Source organism: Zingiber officinale, chromosome 7A, assembly GCF_018446385.1.
Source record: "Zingiber officinale cultivar Zhangliang chromosome 7A, Zo_v1.1, whole genome shotgun sequence".
NCBI classification, from domain to species: domain Eukaryota; kingdom Viridiplantae; phylum Streptophyta; class Magnoliopsida; order Zingiberales; family Zingiberaceae; genus Zingiber; species Zingiber officinale.
Genome location: NC_055998.1, coordinates 124,924,205 through 124,941,276, shown reverse-complemented (window position 1 = coordinate 124,941,276; position 17,072 = coordinate 124,924,205). Strand labels below are relative to the sequence as shown.

At 35.4% G+C, this 17,072-nt stretch overlaps 3 protein-coding genes across 3 annotated transcripts; 2 read left to right on the top strand and 1 right to left on the bottom strand.

Moving 5' to 3' along the window:
* Positions 1–3,751: 3,751 nt before the first annotated feature.
* Positions 3,752–7,172, top strand: LOC122002388. The gene is made up of 2 exons (XM_042557541.1): positions 3,752–4,159; positions 6,633–7,172. The coding sequence occupies exons 1-2, from the start codon at positions 3,880–3,882 to the stop codon at positions 7,007–7,009; spliced, it is 657 nt and encodes a 218-aa protein (XP_042413475.1). The 5' UTR covers positions 3,752–3,879; the 3' UTR covers positions 7,010–7,172.
* Positions 7,173–10,542: 3,370 nt separating this feature from the next.
* On the bottom strand, positions 10,543–11,564 carry LOC121999698 (uncharacterized protein At2g29880-like). The gene is made up of 2 exons (XM_042554343.1): positions 11,220–11,564; positions 10,543–11,118 (listed from the first exon to the last, which is right to left on the bottom strand). Exons 1-2 carry the CDS (start codon positions 11,562–11,564, stop codon positions 10,543–10,545), a joined length of 921 nt encoding a protein of 306 aa, XP_042410277.1.
* Positions 11,565–13,671: 2,107 nt separating this feature from the next.
* LOC121999697 (protein indeterminate-domain 16-like) lies at positions 13,672–14,043 on the top strand. The gene has a single exon (XM_042554342.1). The coding sequence runs from the start codon at positions 13,672–13,674 to the stop codon at positions 14,041–14,043; it is 372 nt and encodes a 123-aa protein (XP_042410276.1).
* Positions 14,044–17,072: the final 3,029 nt, after the last annotated feature.

Genomic DNA, 17,072 nt, shown 5'->3' with positions numbered 1-17,072 from the left:
ATTTTTTTTCAAGGCTTAGTTCGCCTGATCCAAGTCCACCAAAGTGTAGCAAATGGTTATCCCCATAATCCAAAACTGACAGAAATACAATAATATTAAGGTTATCCTAGTAACAGGGACTATCTACTAAAATTAGCATTTATCTCAATCATGTCTTAAATGAATCTGTCCATCAAGCTGCACGGTGACCATTTACTGTGCCGCCCCATGTCGTCCTCCCAAGCCTCGACAAGTTTACCTCTCAACCCTGTGATGTGTTGGAGTACCAATGGATTTGAAGGGGACACAACTGACCCCTTTTGGGATGGTACTCCAATCGTTGCACTTATTTTAGTTGGGGTACTTGGCCCACGAGACAAACTAGGTATGGATGTAGAAGCCCTCCGAATTGGGTCGATCGAGAAAGGAAGAAGTGTGAAAAGTTGTTGGGGAAAAATGGGGCCAGTTGGCTATGAGGGGGAAGGTGACTAACTAGAAAACTGGTTGGTGGAGGGGTCAAGCGGGGTAGCTATGGTTCCCCAACTATTGTTGTTGCTCCTCTTGTAATGGACTAGAGGTTTCCCATGGATAGAAGGAGGATGCACCAAAGGAGTATTTACTAGTGTCCCAACAGGGGGGGTCATTGATCGAGGTCTCTTGTGACAGATCTTGAGCGAATCATCGAATTCCGTGGACTCCGAGGATACCCGCACAGGCACCATGGAGGGGTGGGGTGGTTGAATTTCCCCCATGCTTACTACCGTGTCACTATCCCGTGCCCCCACTGGCTGGCATCTCACTTACATTGGCTTTGATAATGGAGTAGGTCAGCAGTTGACTATGATTTTCTAGCTCAGCTTCTCTGTACCGTTTAGCTCATCCTTGTTGAGTTTCAAGTCTCATCCACGAAGGCTTCCCACATTATCCTAGCTATAAAAGAGAGAAATGACCTCAGTTAGCTATAATATAAGATTCAAGGTTGTGTTTCTTACCAAAAGTGAAGGGCAATCTCATCTTCATCGGACTCAGCCCGAATATGTAGAGAACACCCTCTTGGAGAATTTTTGGATGTCAAACTTTAGGTCGGCTAATGCTCTTGACCCTGAAACAAAAGTGGACTTCCAACAATGGTCGCCTAACTCTGATCCGGGGGCAAATTCATTTGCTAGTCGATCAACCAAGATATTGGCAAGCCTAGTTGGATGAAAAAATAATGAGATTTTCATCCTTTATTGGAAGAAGACATTTTCTCAAAGAAGACATCTTTCAGTCGGGCTTGAAAAATAAAAACCTCCGCATACGGCTGGAGAGAGGTGTTAAGCAACGTGTAGTGTCAGCTTTGTTTGCAGTGGCAATTTGGGGAGCTTTCAGCCAGTTCGAGAATAAGCATACGACTGAGTTATGCTTAGCTTGCCTCTCCTTTGCTTTACTTATCGAGTAGTTGCTACACGTTGTGACAACTAACTATCCAAGTAGATGCTACAACATGTAGCAGCTAACTGTCCAAGTAGTTGTTACAAGGTGTAGCAGTTGAGGCTTGTACATTGTAGCATAAATCTTAATAAAAAATATTGTACAATGCTGAAAAACAAACAGTGATTGGAGAAGCTTACAATCGAGAATGGATAAGGGTACTAAGCAACGTGTAGCGTCGGCTTTATTTACAGTGACAATTTGGGGAGCTTCTAGCCAGCTCGAGAACAAGCATGTGGCTGTAAGATTGCCTCTTCTTTGCTTTGCTTGCCAGCAAGAGCGAGAGCGACGGAAGATGGTGGCGAAGGAAGGAGCGAGAGCGAGATTTGGGGAAGTTGAGAGATTAAAAACCGAGAATGGAGAGAGGTGCTAAGTAACATGGAGTGTCGACTTTGTTTGCGGTGACAGTTTGTGGAACTTCCAGCTAGCTCGAGAACAAACAAACGGCTGTAAGCTGTGCTTAGCATGTCTATTCTTTGCTTTGCTTGACGACAGGAGCAAGAGTGATGGAAGAAGGCGACAAAGGAAGGAGCGAGAGCGAGGAAAATTTAGATTTGGAAAGTCGAGGGGTTTCTTACTGAGCCACGGGTTTTTAATAGAGAGTGGAAGGGGAGAAAGAATAAAAAAGAATTTAATAATAAAAAAAATTGTGTGTGTGTGTATATATATATATATATATATATATATATATATATATATATATATATATATATATATATATATATATATATATATATATGGGCATAGCTATATGGGCCCGAGGGGGTGCGACTGCCCCCCCTTGAAATTTTGGAGGAAAAAATTAATACAATGATTTTTTTTAAGGATTTAGTTATATTTCAAGATTTTTTCACAAAATATTCAATTAAAATAAACAAGAACCCAAACATTTTTTTCTCTCTTTCCGCCAACCCTTTTTTTTCTTCTCTCTGGATATTTTTTTTTCTCTCTCCCATTGCTCATACATTTTTGCCCCTCTCCCCTCCTGTGTTTTCTTCCTCCTCCTAATCCCCTCTCCTTTCCCCTCTCCTTTTTTCTCTCCCGTGGTCTTCTTCCTCTCATAATCCCTTTATTATTCTTTCCCTAACCTTAATTTTACCCTCAAAATTCTTCACCGCACATTGATGTCATTGTCATCCACGTTGCTATCGCCGCTATCACCAGCACCGCTGTCATTTGCTGCCAACGCTGTCATCGTCGCTTTGCCAACGCTCCACGACAAACTCATTTTGATTGAGGTAAATTTTTTTTACTTTATCTCTTTCGATTACAAATTTAAGTGTTGGAAAAACATATAGTGTTAATTTTTCATATATTTATAATTTTATTTGCTAGTTAAGTATGCCAAACTTTATAGATATTGAGATCTTCTATGCATTTAATGTTTGATTGTTATATGAAGGTGATCAATTTCATTGACAATTGTTCAAAATTTTATTAATTAAATCATATCATTTATTGCTTTTCATCATATAATTCACTACAAGAAAAGCAATTAATGACGGAATTTAATTTTCGTCACTAATTAGCGACCAAAAAAATTATGGTCCGTAATTTAGTGACAAAAATTAAATTTCATTGTCAATTCCATCTCTATACTTATTTAACCTATTTAATTAGCTACTAAAACTTAATCCCCTCGCTATTTTAGTAACAAAATAAGTTTTTGTCACTATTTTAGCGACTCAATTAAGTTTCCGTCACTAATTAATTTTCTAATTAAGATTTTTATTCTCGATTTTTCTTCCCAACACCCTAAAATCTTCCTCTCTAATCAACCTTCTCTCCGATCTCTGGCACGCTCTTCTCCTCTCCTCTTCGATCTTCGGCACTGACATGCATATTGTCGGTATGCACGATCTTCTCCCGTTGCCTCTCCTCTTTTAGTGATTGCTTGGCGGTAGCCTCACAATGAGGTCTCGCTTTGGCCATAGCCTCACAGTGAGGTCTTTCCTTGATTGCGACCTTATAGTGAGATGATGAGATTCGGTGTGAGACCTCAGTAATGTGTCGTGGTCCGTTTGAATTATATATATATATATATATTTTTTTTTTTTGACACACGATTATAAATTTTATATTATAAAAATGGATTTGAAAATTATAGATTTTGCGTGCCGTTGATGTTCTTTAAAATATTTCTATTTGTGAGAATGAAAGTATTGTATATTATAAAATTTATATCACGTTTATTATTATTATTATTATTATTATTACCTCATGAATTTAATTAGGTGCACGTGGCGTTGGGTGGAACATTTCGAGGATATCTTTCCGTTTTTAGACCTTTTAACAATTTTTGTCAACATTTTGGAAAACAAGTTCGCTTTGCCCATAGAATTCCTCTGTTGGAGGCGTTGGAACCCATCGAATCGATCCATTTCATCTTCTTGCTTGCTGCTTGCGATCCGATTTGGGGGGAGGAAGATGATCCAACTTCTGTTCACGGTGCTGACCGCGGAGGTGGCGGTGGCGTTGTCACTTCTCTTCAAGACGCCGCTCCGCAAGCTCGCCATTCTCGCCCTCGACCGCCTCAAGCGCGGCCGCGGCCCAGTCATGGTGAAGACCGTCGCCGGCACCGTCCTCGTCGTCCTCAGCTCCAGCCTCTACAGCATGGCCCAGATCCGCAACCGATCCGACGAGCTCGGCCTCACGCCCACCGACCAGGTCCTCATGAGCCGCCACCTCCTTGAAGCTTCCCTCATGGGTACGTACGCTCTGCCATCTAGATCTTTCTCGTTCCGCCGTCTTTATGATCGCATTATGGTGTGTGTGAATCGTGGACATATTTATCGTATCATGATCGAAGCTTAACCCACGAAAAAGGGAACTTCCCTGGAAAAGATTTTTTATAGATTTTTTTCCTGATTCTGTATATGATTTTGATCGCTAAAAATAAATCAAAGTTCACAATTGCAAATTTGTTATGCGATTATTGTTACTTAAAAATTCTATACCAAAATCAAATCATGATGAGTCGTCGTTGAAATAGGGCAGGTTGTGGGGGTCGGCAGATTCGTGTCAAGAAGACTTGGCATGAGCAAGTTAGTAATCAGATCTGATATGAATGTTAAAGAAATAGGGAATTTTGGTGGTTTTGCCCGCTCTAGCATGATTGGTCATGCAACTTTGGTAATCAGGAGTCGGATGGAGCAAAGGCCTATAAACATATGGGAGATGAAGTGGGACAACAAACTGATAGAAAATCTTTGTAATGTAAATGTGTGGAATAAATAAACTTTATGAGTTGTTATTCACCAAAGGATGACGGGTCTAGAGATTGAATTGTGTGCTTTGTACTCATGAATTGAGTTTGAAATCACTGGGAGAAATTACATGTATAACTTCTGGTCCAAAGTTCATAAGTAATAGAAGTCTATGTTTGGAAGATATGTGATGTTATGTTTTTTCCCATCTAAAGAGGTAGCTCGGGCACTGTGATTTACTCCCTTCATTTTGCTGTGGGGCCAGCGACGAGGGGCGCTAGGGTGAGCGAGTCACCTTTGCCACATAAGTAGTAGAAGTCTAGAAGATACCGAAGGTTAGAACATCCACATCGTAGCTGGAAAGGCATTACTCTCATAAGATATAGGCAAATTTGTTGATGCCATCATGGATCTAACCATACCTACGAGAGTTCTCTTGCTTCTCTCAGTGACTCCATTCCCTTGGGGAGTCCCTAAAATTGTATGTTGTCTAGCAATTCTTTTTCGACACATATCTCTTTAAATTGATTTATATAAACACTCATGACCTCTATTTCTCCTTAGGTTTTGATATATTTGTCTAGTTGATTCTCAACTAGATGTTGCGTATGGATAGGCAAGTCCTTAGGATCTATGACTAAATGTTGCCATCATATAAGTCCATGAGATTTGTTTCTAAATGTCTAGCTAGGCATAAAGTCACCTTGTTCCTAATTCGTGACATGTTTTCCTTAAAAGTTCTCACAAGAGTAATGCAACTTTTCTTTTCATAAATGGATAGGCAAATCCTTAGGATCTATGACTAAATGTTGCCATCATATAAGTCCATGAGATTTGTTTCTAAATGTCTAGCTAGGCATAAAGTCACCTTGTTCCTAATTCGTGACATGTTTTCCTTAAAAGTTCTCACAAGAGTAATGCAACTTTTCTTTTCATAAAAGGAATTAACTTATTTCTTGTCAATTTAGAGTTGTTAGTTATGTGATTCACTTGTAGTCAAACAAGGAATGTATATCAGTAGACAGGGGAAAACTGTTAAAGTAACTTACACACAATTTATAATTGTAGGCTAAGTCGTTAAATAATTTATAATTAGTTCCTACTTTTGATACTTTTAGCAACTATAGCAACTTTTAGCAACTATAGTCATTGTTTATATTGCAATTTGATGTGACTGTTGAGGGGAGAGCTTACCGGGATAATGAATCACAACCTGATTCCAAATTCAGAAGTTACCCAAAAATTTAGCCTTTGTAGTCACTTATAAGATAACTTATTATCAAAGCTAAGGTCATGAACAGATTAAATTTCAAAGCTAAGGTTATGAACAATAACTTTCCCCTCCTCTTGCATTGATGAAAAGCTGTTGCGCAAGGATTTTTATTTCTTACTGCATTTTTGTTATCTAATCCAAATGCATAACCTGGGATTCTGAGAGGCAACTTGTTGGATGATCATTCTTCTGGGCTACTAGAAAACCTTGGTTGTCTTTAAGATGCAATAATTCTTTTATGATGACAGAGTAACTGTTGTAATCCGATTATTGCTAGATTTACAAGAACATTATGAGGTTTTAGACCACATCTTCAAGAAAATATGAATTGAATGATGGATTCATAAGTAAAATTAATTTGATATTGATTTTCATGATATAGTGCAGATGTAAAAGATTAATACAACTGGCCTACTAATATGTAGAAATCATGAAAGTGACTATAGCGACTTGTAGTATATCGCCACTATATACTTTGGCAGCCATACTGTTGAATATTTGGTATTCCTGTTGTGTTCATTTATTTTTTTCTCTCATATGCTAAACATCCATGCTATTGTTCTGCAAATGAGAGCATCTTCTTGATTTCTGATAATATGCATCTTTCTGAATTTTGAATCATTGATATCAATATTTTACATAAACTGGCATTTCGCAAAAACTACTAGTGGTATTAGATAAACTACATCTGCATGATGCAGGTTATTCCCTTTTCCTTGCCCTCATAATTGACCGTCTGCACCATTACGTTAGAGAACTGCGCGGGCTAAGAAAGAGCATGGAAGCAGTGATGAAACAAAACCGGTCATTGGAAGAAGCTAAGGGTGGGGGTTCTGATGAGATCAAGACGCGAGATACAGAAATTGCAAGTCTGAATCAACAAGTAAAACGACTGAAGTTTGAGACGCAGGAGAGAACAGAAGAAGCAAAGGTTGCCGAACTAAAGGCAGAAGCTCTCAAGAAACAATCAGACGACTTGCTTATCAAATATGACCGTCTCTTAGAGGACAACCAGAACCTCCTAAACCAAATTCATTCGATCGAGAACCATTTGCCCGATAGCAAGAAAGTTGCCTAAAAATGAAGAATGTAGAATTCCTGGTGGAGAAAGCTGAATTGCTGCTATAGTACAATTTTGCTGCTTGTTGCGTTCATCCCTTTGTGACTTGTTTTAGTAATTGTCCTGCAGAAATAATACATTGTGTCGATCCCTTTTGGAACTTCCATTACCATTACTTTCATGAAGTATATCATTGTCTGGTGAGATAAATAGAAATCAAAGAATATGATGATGAAAATGTTGTTAAAAAATGATGCATATTTTGATTAGCATCAAAGGGGAAGTAATCAAGAGAATGGATCAAATAAAAAGTAGCGGTTGCCATTTCCAAACCAACCTAAATAAAATTAAAGAGTTTTTTTTATGGGAAAACACAAGGGCACCCCAAATATTACAAATTATTAAAAGAGCGTTTCTTTAAAAAAAAAAAAAAATCAAAGGGCCGTCCCTAAAATGATTGTATCCCAAAATACTCCTTGATCCAACATTGGTGTAGTAGCTATTGGGAGTTACTGCATCGTATAGAAGATACCCAGTAATTATTATAACATATTTAGGATGAATCTCAGGTTAAGAGTTTATATCGTGCAGAAGCTCTCCAGTAGTTACTAAAAGTTATTCAGTAATTGCTACAATGTGTTTAGGATGAATTAGGATTTAAGATCTTTGAAAATTATTATATTAAAATACTATTTACCAATTTAATCAAAGTTATTAATCTTCATTAAAATTACTTTAAATTAATCAAAATTACATTAAAACAGTTATAGGAGTTATTATATAACTGTTACAATATTATACTAAGTAGCTTCTACAACATGTAGAAGCGCATTTAGGGTGAGTTTGAGATTTAAGATTTATATTGTATAAAAGTTATCTAGTAATTGATACAATGTGTTTAGGATGAGCTAAATAATTATAGAAGTTATTATGTAATTGCTACAATCCTAAACTCGTTGTAGTAAGTACTAGTTAACATATAATCATTGTAGCAATTACTAGGTGGCTTCTACACGGTGTAATTCTAAATCCTAAACTCACCCTTAATATACGGTAACAACTATTAAATAACTTCTACAAATTATAACAGTTATTGGATATCTTCTACATATTATAACAATTACTTGATACCTTTTATACATTATAGTAATTATCTGTAGCTGTTACAAAAATACTAGATCAAAAGATATTTTCCAAATGAAATCACTAATAGGTGCCCATTTAATTATTTTTTTTTTTCAAAAAGAGGCGCATGTTTCTCTTAATTTGGGCCCTTTGATTTTTTTTTCTCTTATTTTTTCCTCCCAACTTTAATTCTTAGTACTAAAAGCTTACAATATTTTTTAAAAATAGTGAATTTCACAAGAAATTGTGGACTTTGCTGTTTGCTTATCTCATCTTTTTTATTATATTATTCAAATCACAGCTATCAAGGCCAAGATAGGACATGGGAGAGAGAGTGTCATCATTTTAACATATACAAACATGTTATTTTGGAATTAATTCCTTGTGAGATTTACACTTTTAGTTGCAAAATAAAATTATTATTTTTAGATAAATATTAAGTTTAGATAAAAGTAAAATAGACAAACATGATATTAATAATTGTATTTAAATGTTAGAAATACTTTTTTACTTGAATATTTAACGATAGTTTACACCATAGAATTATATTGCCACATAGAAGTACCCGGATGTCCATTGTTTCTCACTTACAATAGCCCAATGAATCCTCTCTCTATGCTTCTTTTCCCCTTTTAAATCGCCACACCACGATCAAATCTTAAAAGAAAGAAATCGAAGTGAGCCAAAATTCAAAGTGATTCTCTTAATTAATCTTCTCATTTTCTTGCATCCACATTCGGTATTTGTCTAATCTTACACATGGCAAGCCATACTAAGGGAGACATTAATGATCCAAATACTCATTTACTGTATCCCTTTCACCCTATTTGGAAACAACTTAAGTGAAGGAATTGAATTGAATTCCATTAAGAATTGAATTCTAGCAGAAATTCAATTCAATTCCTATGTTTGGAATGAATTAGTGAATAACAGAATTGAATTGAATTCCTTAATTTGGAATCTATTTGAATTGAATTCCATTCTTATACATTTACCATTTTATCCTCATAACTAACCATTTAATAACAAAAACTCCATAAAAAATGTTAGCATACCACTCTTGTTCCAGAGCAGATGGCAGCATGCCTCCCTGCCTCCTCCGATCGCTGAGTCTAAGATTTACCAGCTTTAAGATCATGTCTGTAAGATTCGCCAGTTTTCATTGTTCCAGAGCAGATGGCAGCATATCAGTTTTAAATTGTCAGCATAAATGACTCGAGCAAAGCTTCAAACTCTGTAAGATACTTATACTCTTATTCTTCCATTCGATTACACCATAGCAAAGCTTCAAACTATAATTTGACTTCGTACAGTAGCTTGTTAGAAACCCAGAACACCATCAAGAAGTTGACTTGCATAATTTCTAATACAGCAGAGTACAAGGTCAAACAAAGCATTCTCAACATATAGGTTAATCCGTCAATGAGCTTATTGAAAGGCAAAGCTCAGCAAGAGCATGCACGTCAACTCCCTTAAATATAAAATTTATTTTAAATTTTATATTTGGTATAAAATAAATTTTTACCTGCTACTCTATCATTCTCTATTTAATAAATTTTTACCTGCTACTCTATCATTCACGGAATTTAAATTTTATAAATAATACTTTTTTAAATTTAGAGAAGGAAATTTATTTCTTAAATAAAATATATAAAATAAAGACAATAGATTGTACAATAAAAAAGATATATTTTACACAAAATTATGGTAGGCTGATGTTGTCATCACCACCATGCTGCAGTGTTGAAACTGCTTTCTATAATGTCGTAGCGATCCAATGTCGACCGCATCATAGTAATGTGTGGAGGAATAAACATCGCAAAGAGAATGCTTGATGTGTGTGCCGAGTACGAAGAAAAAGGCTCTTAGTTCACCTGAACTTTAAGCTTAGTCATGCCAACCTCTAGCTTTCCAACAATGACTTCATTTTGTTTGCCACAGGGCTTTGCATCTTTGATCCTAAGGCATGGATGCTGCAGACACTATGCTGCGGTTGGCTGATTTTCTGAAGCAATGTCAAGTAGGGGGCACAGGAACTCGGTAAACTTGCAGGCATCAGCCTCAGGAAACTTGTATTTCTCAACTAGTAGCTCGTCTAGTGGCGGCCAGAATTTGAGTCTTCGGGTCCTCTTGAGGTCACCATCCAATCCTTCCAAGTGTAATATTGTCTTCAATATTTTGGGAATTCATACTTCATATTGTAGAGCAAATTAGGAACAAGAACAGTGACAAATCAATTCGATTACAGAAACTAAAAGAGAAATGAAAAGGATTATATAAACAAAATTTCTCTAATTAGTCTTCCAAAGAATAATTCACCAAACCGTAGCAAACCTAACTTCTCCCCCCAAAAATATACCAAAGTACCAAGTTAAGTTGTTGTATGAACACAACAACTTTCCCACCCAAAAAATACATACATAAAATCACCAACTTAACTTTTTAGCTAACCATTGCAAGCGTAGCTCTTCTGGGAAACCAAAAAAAACTCCAATAAGATTAGGATGTTCATTTAGTAATTCAACAGCTTCAAAAAGTTTGTCAACCTCCAAACCCAATTTAGCTACTGCTTCATATATTTCTGCAGGCTTCCAAACTTGAGTGTTTGTATTTAAAATAGCTTGTGCAATATCTTTCATTGCCGAAGACACCTCATTTAATTGGGATGAGTACTCATTTGTCATTGGTGCTTTTCTTTTTTTACCTTTCGCAACTGAAGCATTAGGTACAAAAGGATTTGATATTCCAAATTGTGATCCCGGTGTTGATGACACACTTTCAAAATCAAAGGTAGAAAACTTATCCAAATAAACATGATTGTTTGCTTGCATCTCATCAATTTCATCAATAGTAATATGAGTCTCCTCCCTTTCCCACCTTTGTACTTTTTCTCTAGCACTCTCAGCTTGAGCTCCAGTTGCTACATCTTTCTCATATATCTCTCTGAGAATCTCCAAGTGATGAAGGGATTTTCCTTTGATATTTTTGTACCTTGGATTGGCCTAGTAACAAAAGGAAATCACAATAAGAAAGTTCGTAAACAAGCATGTGCAAGGAAGATGCTACCAACTATATTATAGGAAATGAAATAAAATACTCATACCTTTATCAGAGATTTCCACACCTCTAGAGGAGCCTCAAATGTTTTAAAAGAATCATTCCATCCTATTCCACTTTTCAACTCAATTTCTTTTGATAGCACCATTTGTTCTTTAAGAGTTTTGAGACGATTCATCACTTTGGTTTTGTTGATGTTCAAAGAAAATTTATCATTAATTTCCTCTACCACCTTCCTATATGCTTCAGCAGAAAAAGCTCTATCTTCCTTTTGACCCTTACTCTTTTGCTCCCTAAGAACTTCAAGCATCACACCATCCATTTCTGTGGTCCACTTAAAGTATGCATTACAATCATTTCCTCCCACTTCAAAAACTTTTTCAGCATCCATATCACCACCTATAATGTACTGAAATTAAAATAACACAATAATAAATTATAAAACATGAAAGTTAATCATCCATTATAATGTCACATCCAATAACAACTAATAAATCAAACCATACATCAACTCTAGTTCATGTTTGAGAGCAACAATAATACACACAAAAAAAAATCAATGTCTAGTTATATAATCATTCCACATTTGTGTGGCAATAGAGTCTCTTAAGATTTCCCCCCTTCGTCCATCTTCTCCTCTAGCAATTGCTCCATTAGCAAGTCCATGATCAGGCTCATTATTCATGAGATCCCTATCAACTTGTGCAATAATTTCTTCATCTGGATCAAAATCCACTAAGAAGTTGTGCAAGATGCAGCATCCTAAAACAATTTCACTCACTGTCTCTACATCATATCTAGACATTTCTGCTAATATTGGAAATCTATTCTTCAAAACACCAAAAGCTCTTTCAATTGCATTGCGTAATGAGGAATGTCTTAAGTTGAATAACTCTTTTGGGTTTTCAGGCGGATGTCGAGAATATTCTTTCAAATGATATCGAGTGCTTCGATATGGAGTGAGAAATGTTGACCTCAACATATATCCAGCATCGGCCAAGTAGAACTTACCTAAAAAATAGAATTTAAAATATTTATATAAAAAAATTCAGGAGTCTTAAATAGACATGAAACACATTTATGGAAAAACTTAATACCTTGAGGGGCATTTAGATTATCTTCTCTACTTAACGCATTATCTAAAATTCTTGAATCTGAAGCGGAGCCCTCCCACCCAGGTAATACGTACGTGAATTTCAAGTCAAAAGTACAAGCTGCCAAGACATTCATTGTAGGATAGTTTTTCCTTCCTCTATACCTTGACACATCTTCTTTTGAAACCTTCACTCGGATATGTGTTCCATCTATTGCACCGATACAATTCTAAAAGTTTCAACATAAACCAGTAATCATTATCATGTGACATTGCAAAAAAAAATTTAAAACAATATTTATATTTAAAAATACCTTAAAGTATGGATAGAATCTTCCTCCACTATTGAGTATTTGTGGTGAGACAGTAGAACCATTTGGTTGGACTAAAAATTGATCTTGAAGTGTTATTAAAGCTCTAAGAACTTTGTGGAAATGACGACTAATGGTCTCAGTAGATCGACGAAAGAAAAAACTTTCTGATCGAACACGTCCTTGACCACTTAAAATATGTAGAAACTTAGCAACTTGTTCCTCAACAAAACTGTATTGATTATCCCTCAGAAGTCCTCTTCCACGAAGTATTGCAACTAATCGAGTGAAAGCATCATAACTCATGCGTATTACAGAGCATGCGTTATAATGGGCTTCTAATTGAGCCATCAATTCTCGGCGCACTTGATTTCCATTACATCGTTGTGATTGGGTAGTTGGTCTTTCAATACGAGACACATGTCGAGTCATATATTGCATGCAAGCTAAATAACCAGCATAAGCAACTATGGCTAAGATTGCATTTATATCAAATTGCCTCATATTACCTACAATGTAAGTGTCTTTCAATTTTCAAGATAATAAAGTTGTAAACAAGGCACAAAACTGTGGCTAAGACTAGTAACAATGGTGACAAAATTAAAATTATTGAAATGAGGATCTTCCTACTGTTAGTTCGAAGCAAAAAAATGCCAATGACATTTCTTTATTAGTATATTCGAAAAAGGAGAGGTCAATCTAGCAAAGCAGTAATTTATCAATAGCAAAAAAATATGACCTTTTACTTGCTAGCATAAGAAAAAAAAAGGAAAAAACACCAAAGTCACTTTCGTAGTTAACAAACAGCAAACCATTAGGATAGTTGCTGAGCTGTAAAAACAGGGGGGGAAAGCAACTGACAAGAATACACCCAATTTTTACAAATTCAAAATTTACACCTTAACAAGAGTGGTGGATGCTGACAAAGGTTGGGTGTAGGGAAGTTAGTATATAAAGAGTTCAACTAGTGACTAGCCATAATTCAGAACTCTCTTGAATTGCCTTTCTAGGTTTCCATGGAAGATAATCGTCCAAGAGAGCTGCAACTACTAGTGCAATCCTCAGCCTCTCTTCCTTCTGAATCGCCAACCTCCATGGTAGGATGTGATCTTACTATCCATTCTCTGCCCGACCTTAATCTATCGATAAGTGTTAGGACACCATGGACATCTGTGAAAGAGGAACCAAACAGCTATGCCAAAAAACTACAATTATTAAGGCAGCATATTGCTGAGCAGATCCGACTTGCAGCTGTTGAGAAAGCTTATATTGAGAGAACAAGGGAGCTAATAAGGAGGGAGCTGGACTTAGCAAAGAAAGAGTTTGCACGAGCCAAGCTAGTATGGGAGCAAGCAAGAGAAGAGGTGGAGAAAGCAGAGAGGCTAAAGGAGATAGCAACCAGAAGGGTCAGCTCTACTTGCTTGGAGATCACTTGCCACAATTGTCATCAACCATTCCAAGCATAGAATAACTTAGAATGTAAGCTTCAGGTTCTTGTAGTAAATGGATCATAATCATAAAATGAGCATCTCTCAACGAGAAAACTGGTATAATGCGACCAAAAAAAGGATCTTTCAAGAATTTAGGACCAGAGAATGAGCATTTAGAACGAATTAATCAGTAAAACCTAAAAAAAGGCATCGAACACAGTAACATGTTGAGGCGGCGAAGAAAAGAGATATTTTGAAAACTAAGCTAAAGAAAAGAAATGAGTACCGAAGAGTTGAGGCGGCGAAGGCTGAACAAATGGAAGAATCGACACTGTGAGCGACAGGGACGGAGAAGAGGGAGCGACAGGGGCGAAGAAGAAGAGGAAGAAGCCGATAGAAAAAAAAAAGGGTTAGGCCGATAGAAGCAGTTGGCAGATGATAAAAAAAAAGAGGGTTTAAAAAGGGCATTTAAGTAATTATAGTTTTTCAGGGTAAATTCCTCACCAAATCAGATGGGTTTTGGTCTGATTTACTTTTGCACTATTTCATGGAATTAGAATTCAATTCTTGAGTGATTCCATATCAAAATTTTATACCAAAAATGGAATTGAATTCCAATTCCACTAAGAATTCAATTCTTAGCCTTTCCAAACAGGGTGTTTATGTTTTTACGTGCAGGTCGATCGACTAGAGAATGGCAGAAGGCGAGGATATTCAACCTCTTGTCTGTGACAACGGCACAGGAACGGTTAAGGTAAGTAAAACAACATTTATTTGTTTGTTAGATTTCTATAATAAAAAGGGTAATCTGTTGTAGGAAGCTAGTCCTTCAGTACTCAATAACACTATAAAAAAAAATAGTAATACAGACGGGCATACCAATGAAATAGATATTTCATCGGCAATACTTTGAGATTTCTGACGGAATTATAATTTCGTTGGAGTTTCTCGATGGAATATAGATTATGTCAGGAATTGCTGACACTACAAAAAAAATAATGATTTAGAGATAAAAATTTGGGACGAATATTTTTCGTCCTAAAATCGCAACAAGTTTAGCGACAAAAACAAAATTCGACTCAAATTAGCAACGAAATCTGCAACAAAATATTTTCATTGCAAATTCCCAATGAAAACTATTTTCGTCGCAAAATTCGTCTCAGATTCTGGAACGAATCCATAATTCATCCCAGATTGAAAAAAAATAAAAATATTAAAAAAAAATTATAAGGGGTGAATCCATGGATTCGTCCCCAATTCTGGGACGAATACTGGATTTGTCCCAGAATCGATTTTGTTTTTAAAAAATAATCGAAAGCCTTAAATATGGACCTAGAGATATCAAAATTTCATGAAATAAGTTTTTATGTGTTCGTATCATTTTTCTAATTGTAAAAATGTCCTCATCCATAATTTTGACCTAATATTTTGAGTGTGGTGATTTTTTAATCCGAATTTAGCATAATTCAGATTAAAAAATTACCACACTCAATAAATTAGGTCAAAATTATAAATAAGGGCATTTTTACGATCAGGAGAACGATATGAACACATAAAAGCTTGTTTCATAGAATTCTGATATCTCTAGATTCATATTTAAGGCTTCCAATTTTATTTATCTTTTTTTTTAATTTTTTATATTCTGGGACAAATCTAGGTTTCGTCCCAAATTTTTGGGACGAATCTATGGATTCATCCTAGAATTGATTTTTTTTTAAAAAAAAGAAAAAATTATCGAAAGCCTTAAATATGGACCTAAAGACATCAGAATTTCATGAAACAAGTTTCTATGTGCTCGTATCGTTCTCCTGATCGTAAAAATGTCCTCATCCATAATTTTGACCTTCTATTTTGAGTGTGGTGATTTTTTAACCCTAATTTGATGTAATTCGGGTTAAAAAATCACCACACTCAATAAATTAGGTCAAAATTATAAATGAGGATATTTTTACAATCAGGAGAATGATAAAAACACATAAAAATTTGTTTCAAAGAATTCCTATGTCTCTAGATCCATATTTGAGCTTTCTGATTTTAGTTTTTTTTTTATATATTCTAGGATGAATCCATGGATTCGTCCCAAAAATAAAAAATTTAAAAAAAGAAAATAACAATCGGAAGTCTTAAATATGAACCTAGAGATATCAGGATTTTATGAAATAAGTTTCTATGTATTCGTATTGTTCTCTTTATCATAAAAATGCCCTCATTTATAATTTTGACTTAATATATTGAGTGTGGTGACCTAATTCATGGTCAAAAATCACCACACTCAATATATTAGGTTAAAATTCTAGATTAGGATATTTTTATGATCAGGAGAAAAATACGAATGCATAGAAACTTGTTTCATAAAATTCTGAAATCTTTAGGTTCATATTCAAGGCTTCCGAATGATTTTTTAAAAAATTTTTTTTTTTAAATCTGGGATGAATCTTAGATTCGTCCCAGATTTTGGGATGAACCTGTATTCACCCCCAAATCTGGGACAAATATCAGAATTCATCCCAAAATCTGGGACGAATCTAGGAATTCATCCCAAAATCTGGGACGAATCCAGGATTCGTCCCAGAATAAAAAAAAATACATAAGAAAATAAAAATGAATCAGAGGCTCTAAATATAGACCTAGAGATCTCGAAATTTCATAAAACAAGTTTATATGCATTCATAGTTTTCTCCTAATCATAAAACTACCATAATCTAGAATTTTAACCTAATATATTGAGTGTGGTGATTTTTTAACCCGAATTTGACCTAATGCATTTTAAAAAATCACCACACTCAACATATTAGGTCAAAATTATGGATGAGGATATTTTAATAATCAAGAGAAAATTAAAAACCCATAGAAACTTGTTTCATGAAATTTTGATATCTCTATTTCCATATTTAGTGAAACATAGATAGTTTACTATTAATTAAGTATGTTAACGTTCAACGCATGTTTGGATATGTGTCTAAAACTTAAAATATAGACCTACAGATGTCAAAATTTCATGAAATAAAAGTCTATGGGTTTCTAATTTTCTCCTAATCATAAATATATCCTCATCCTTAATTTTA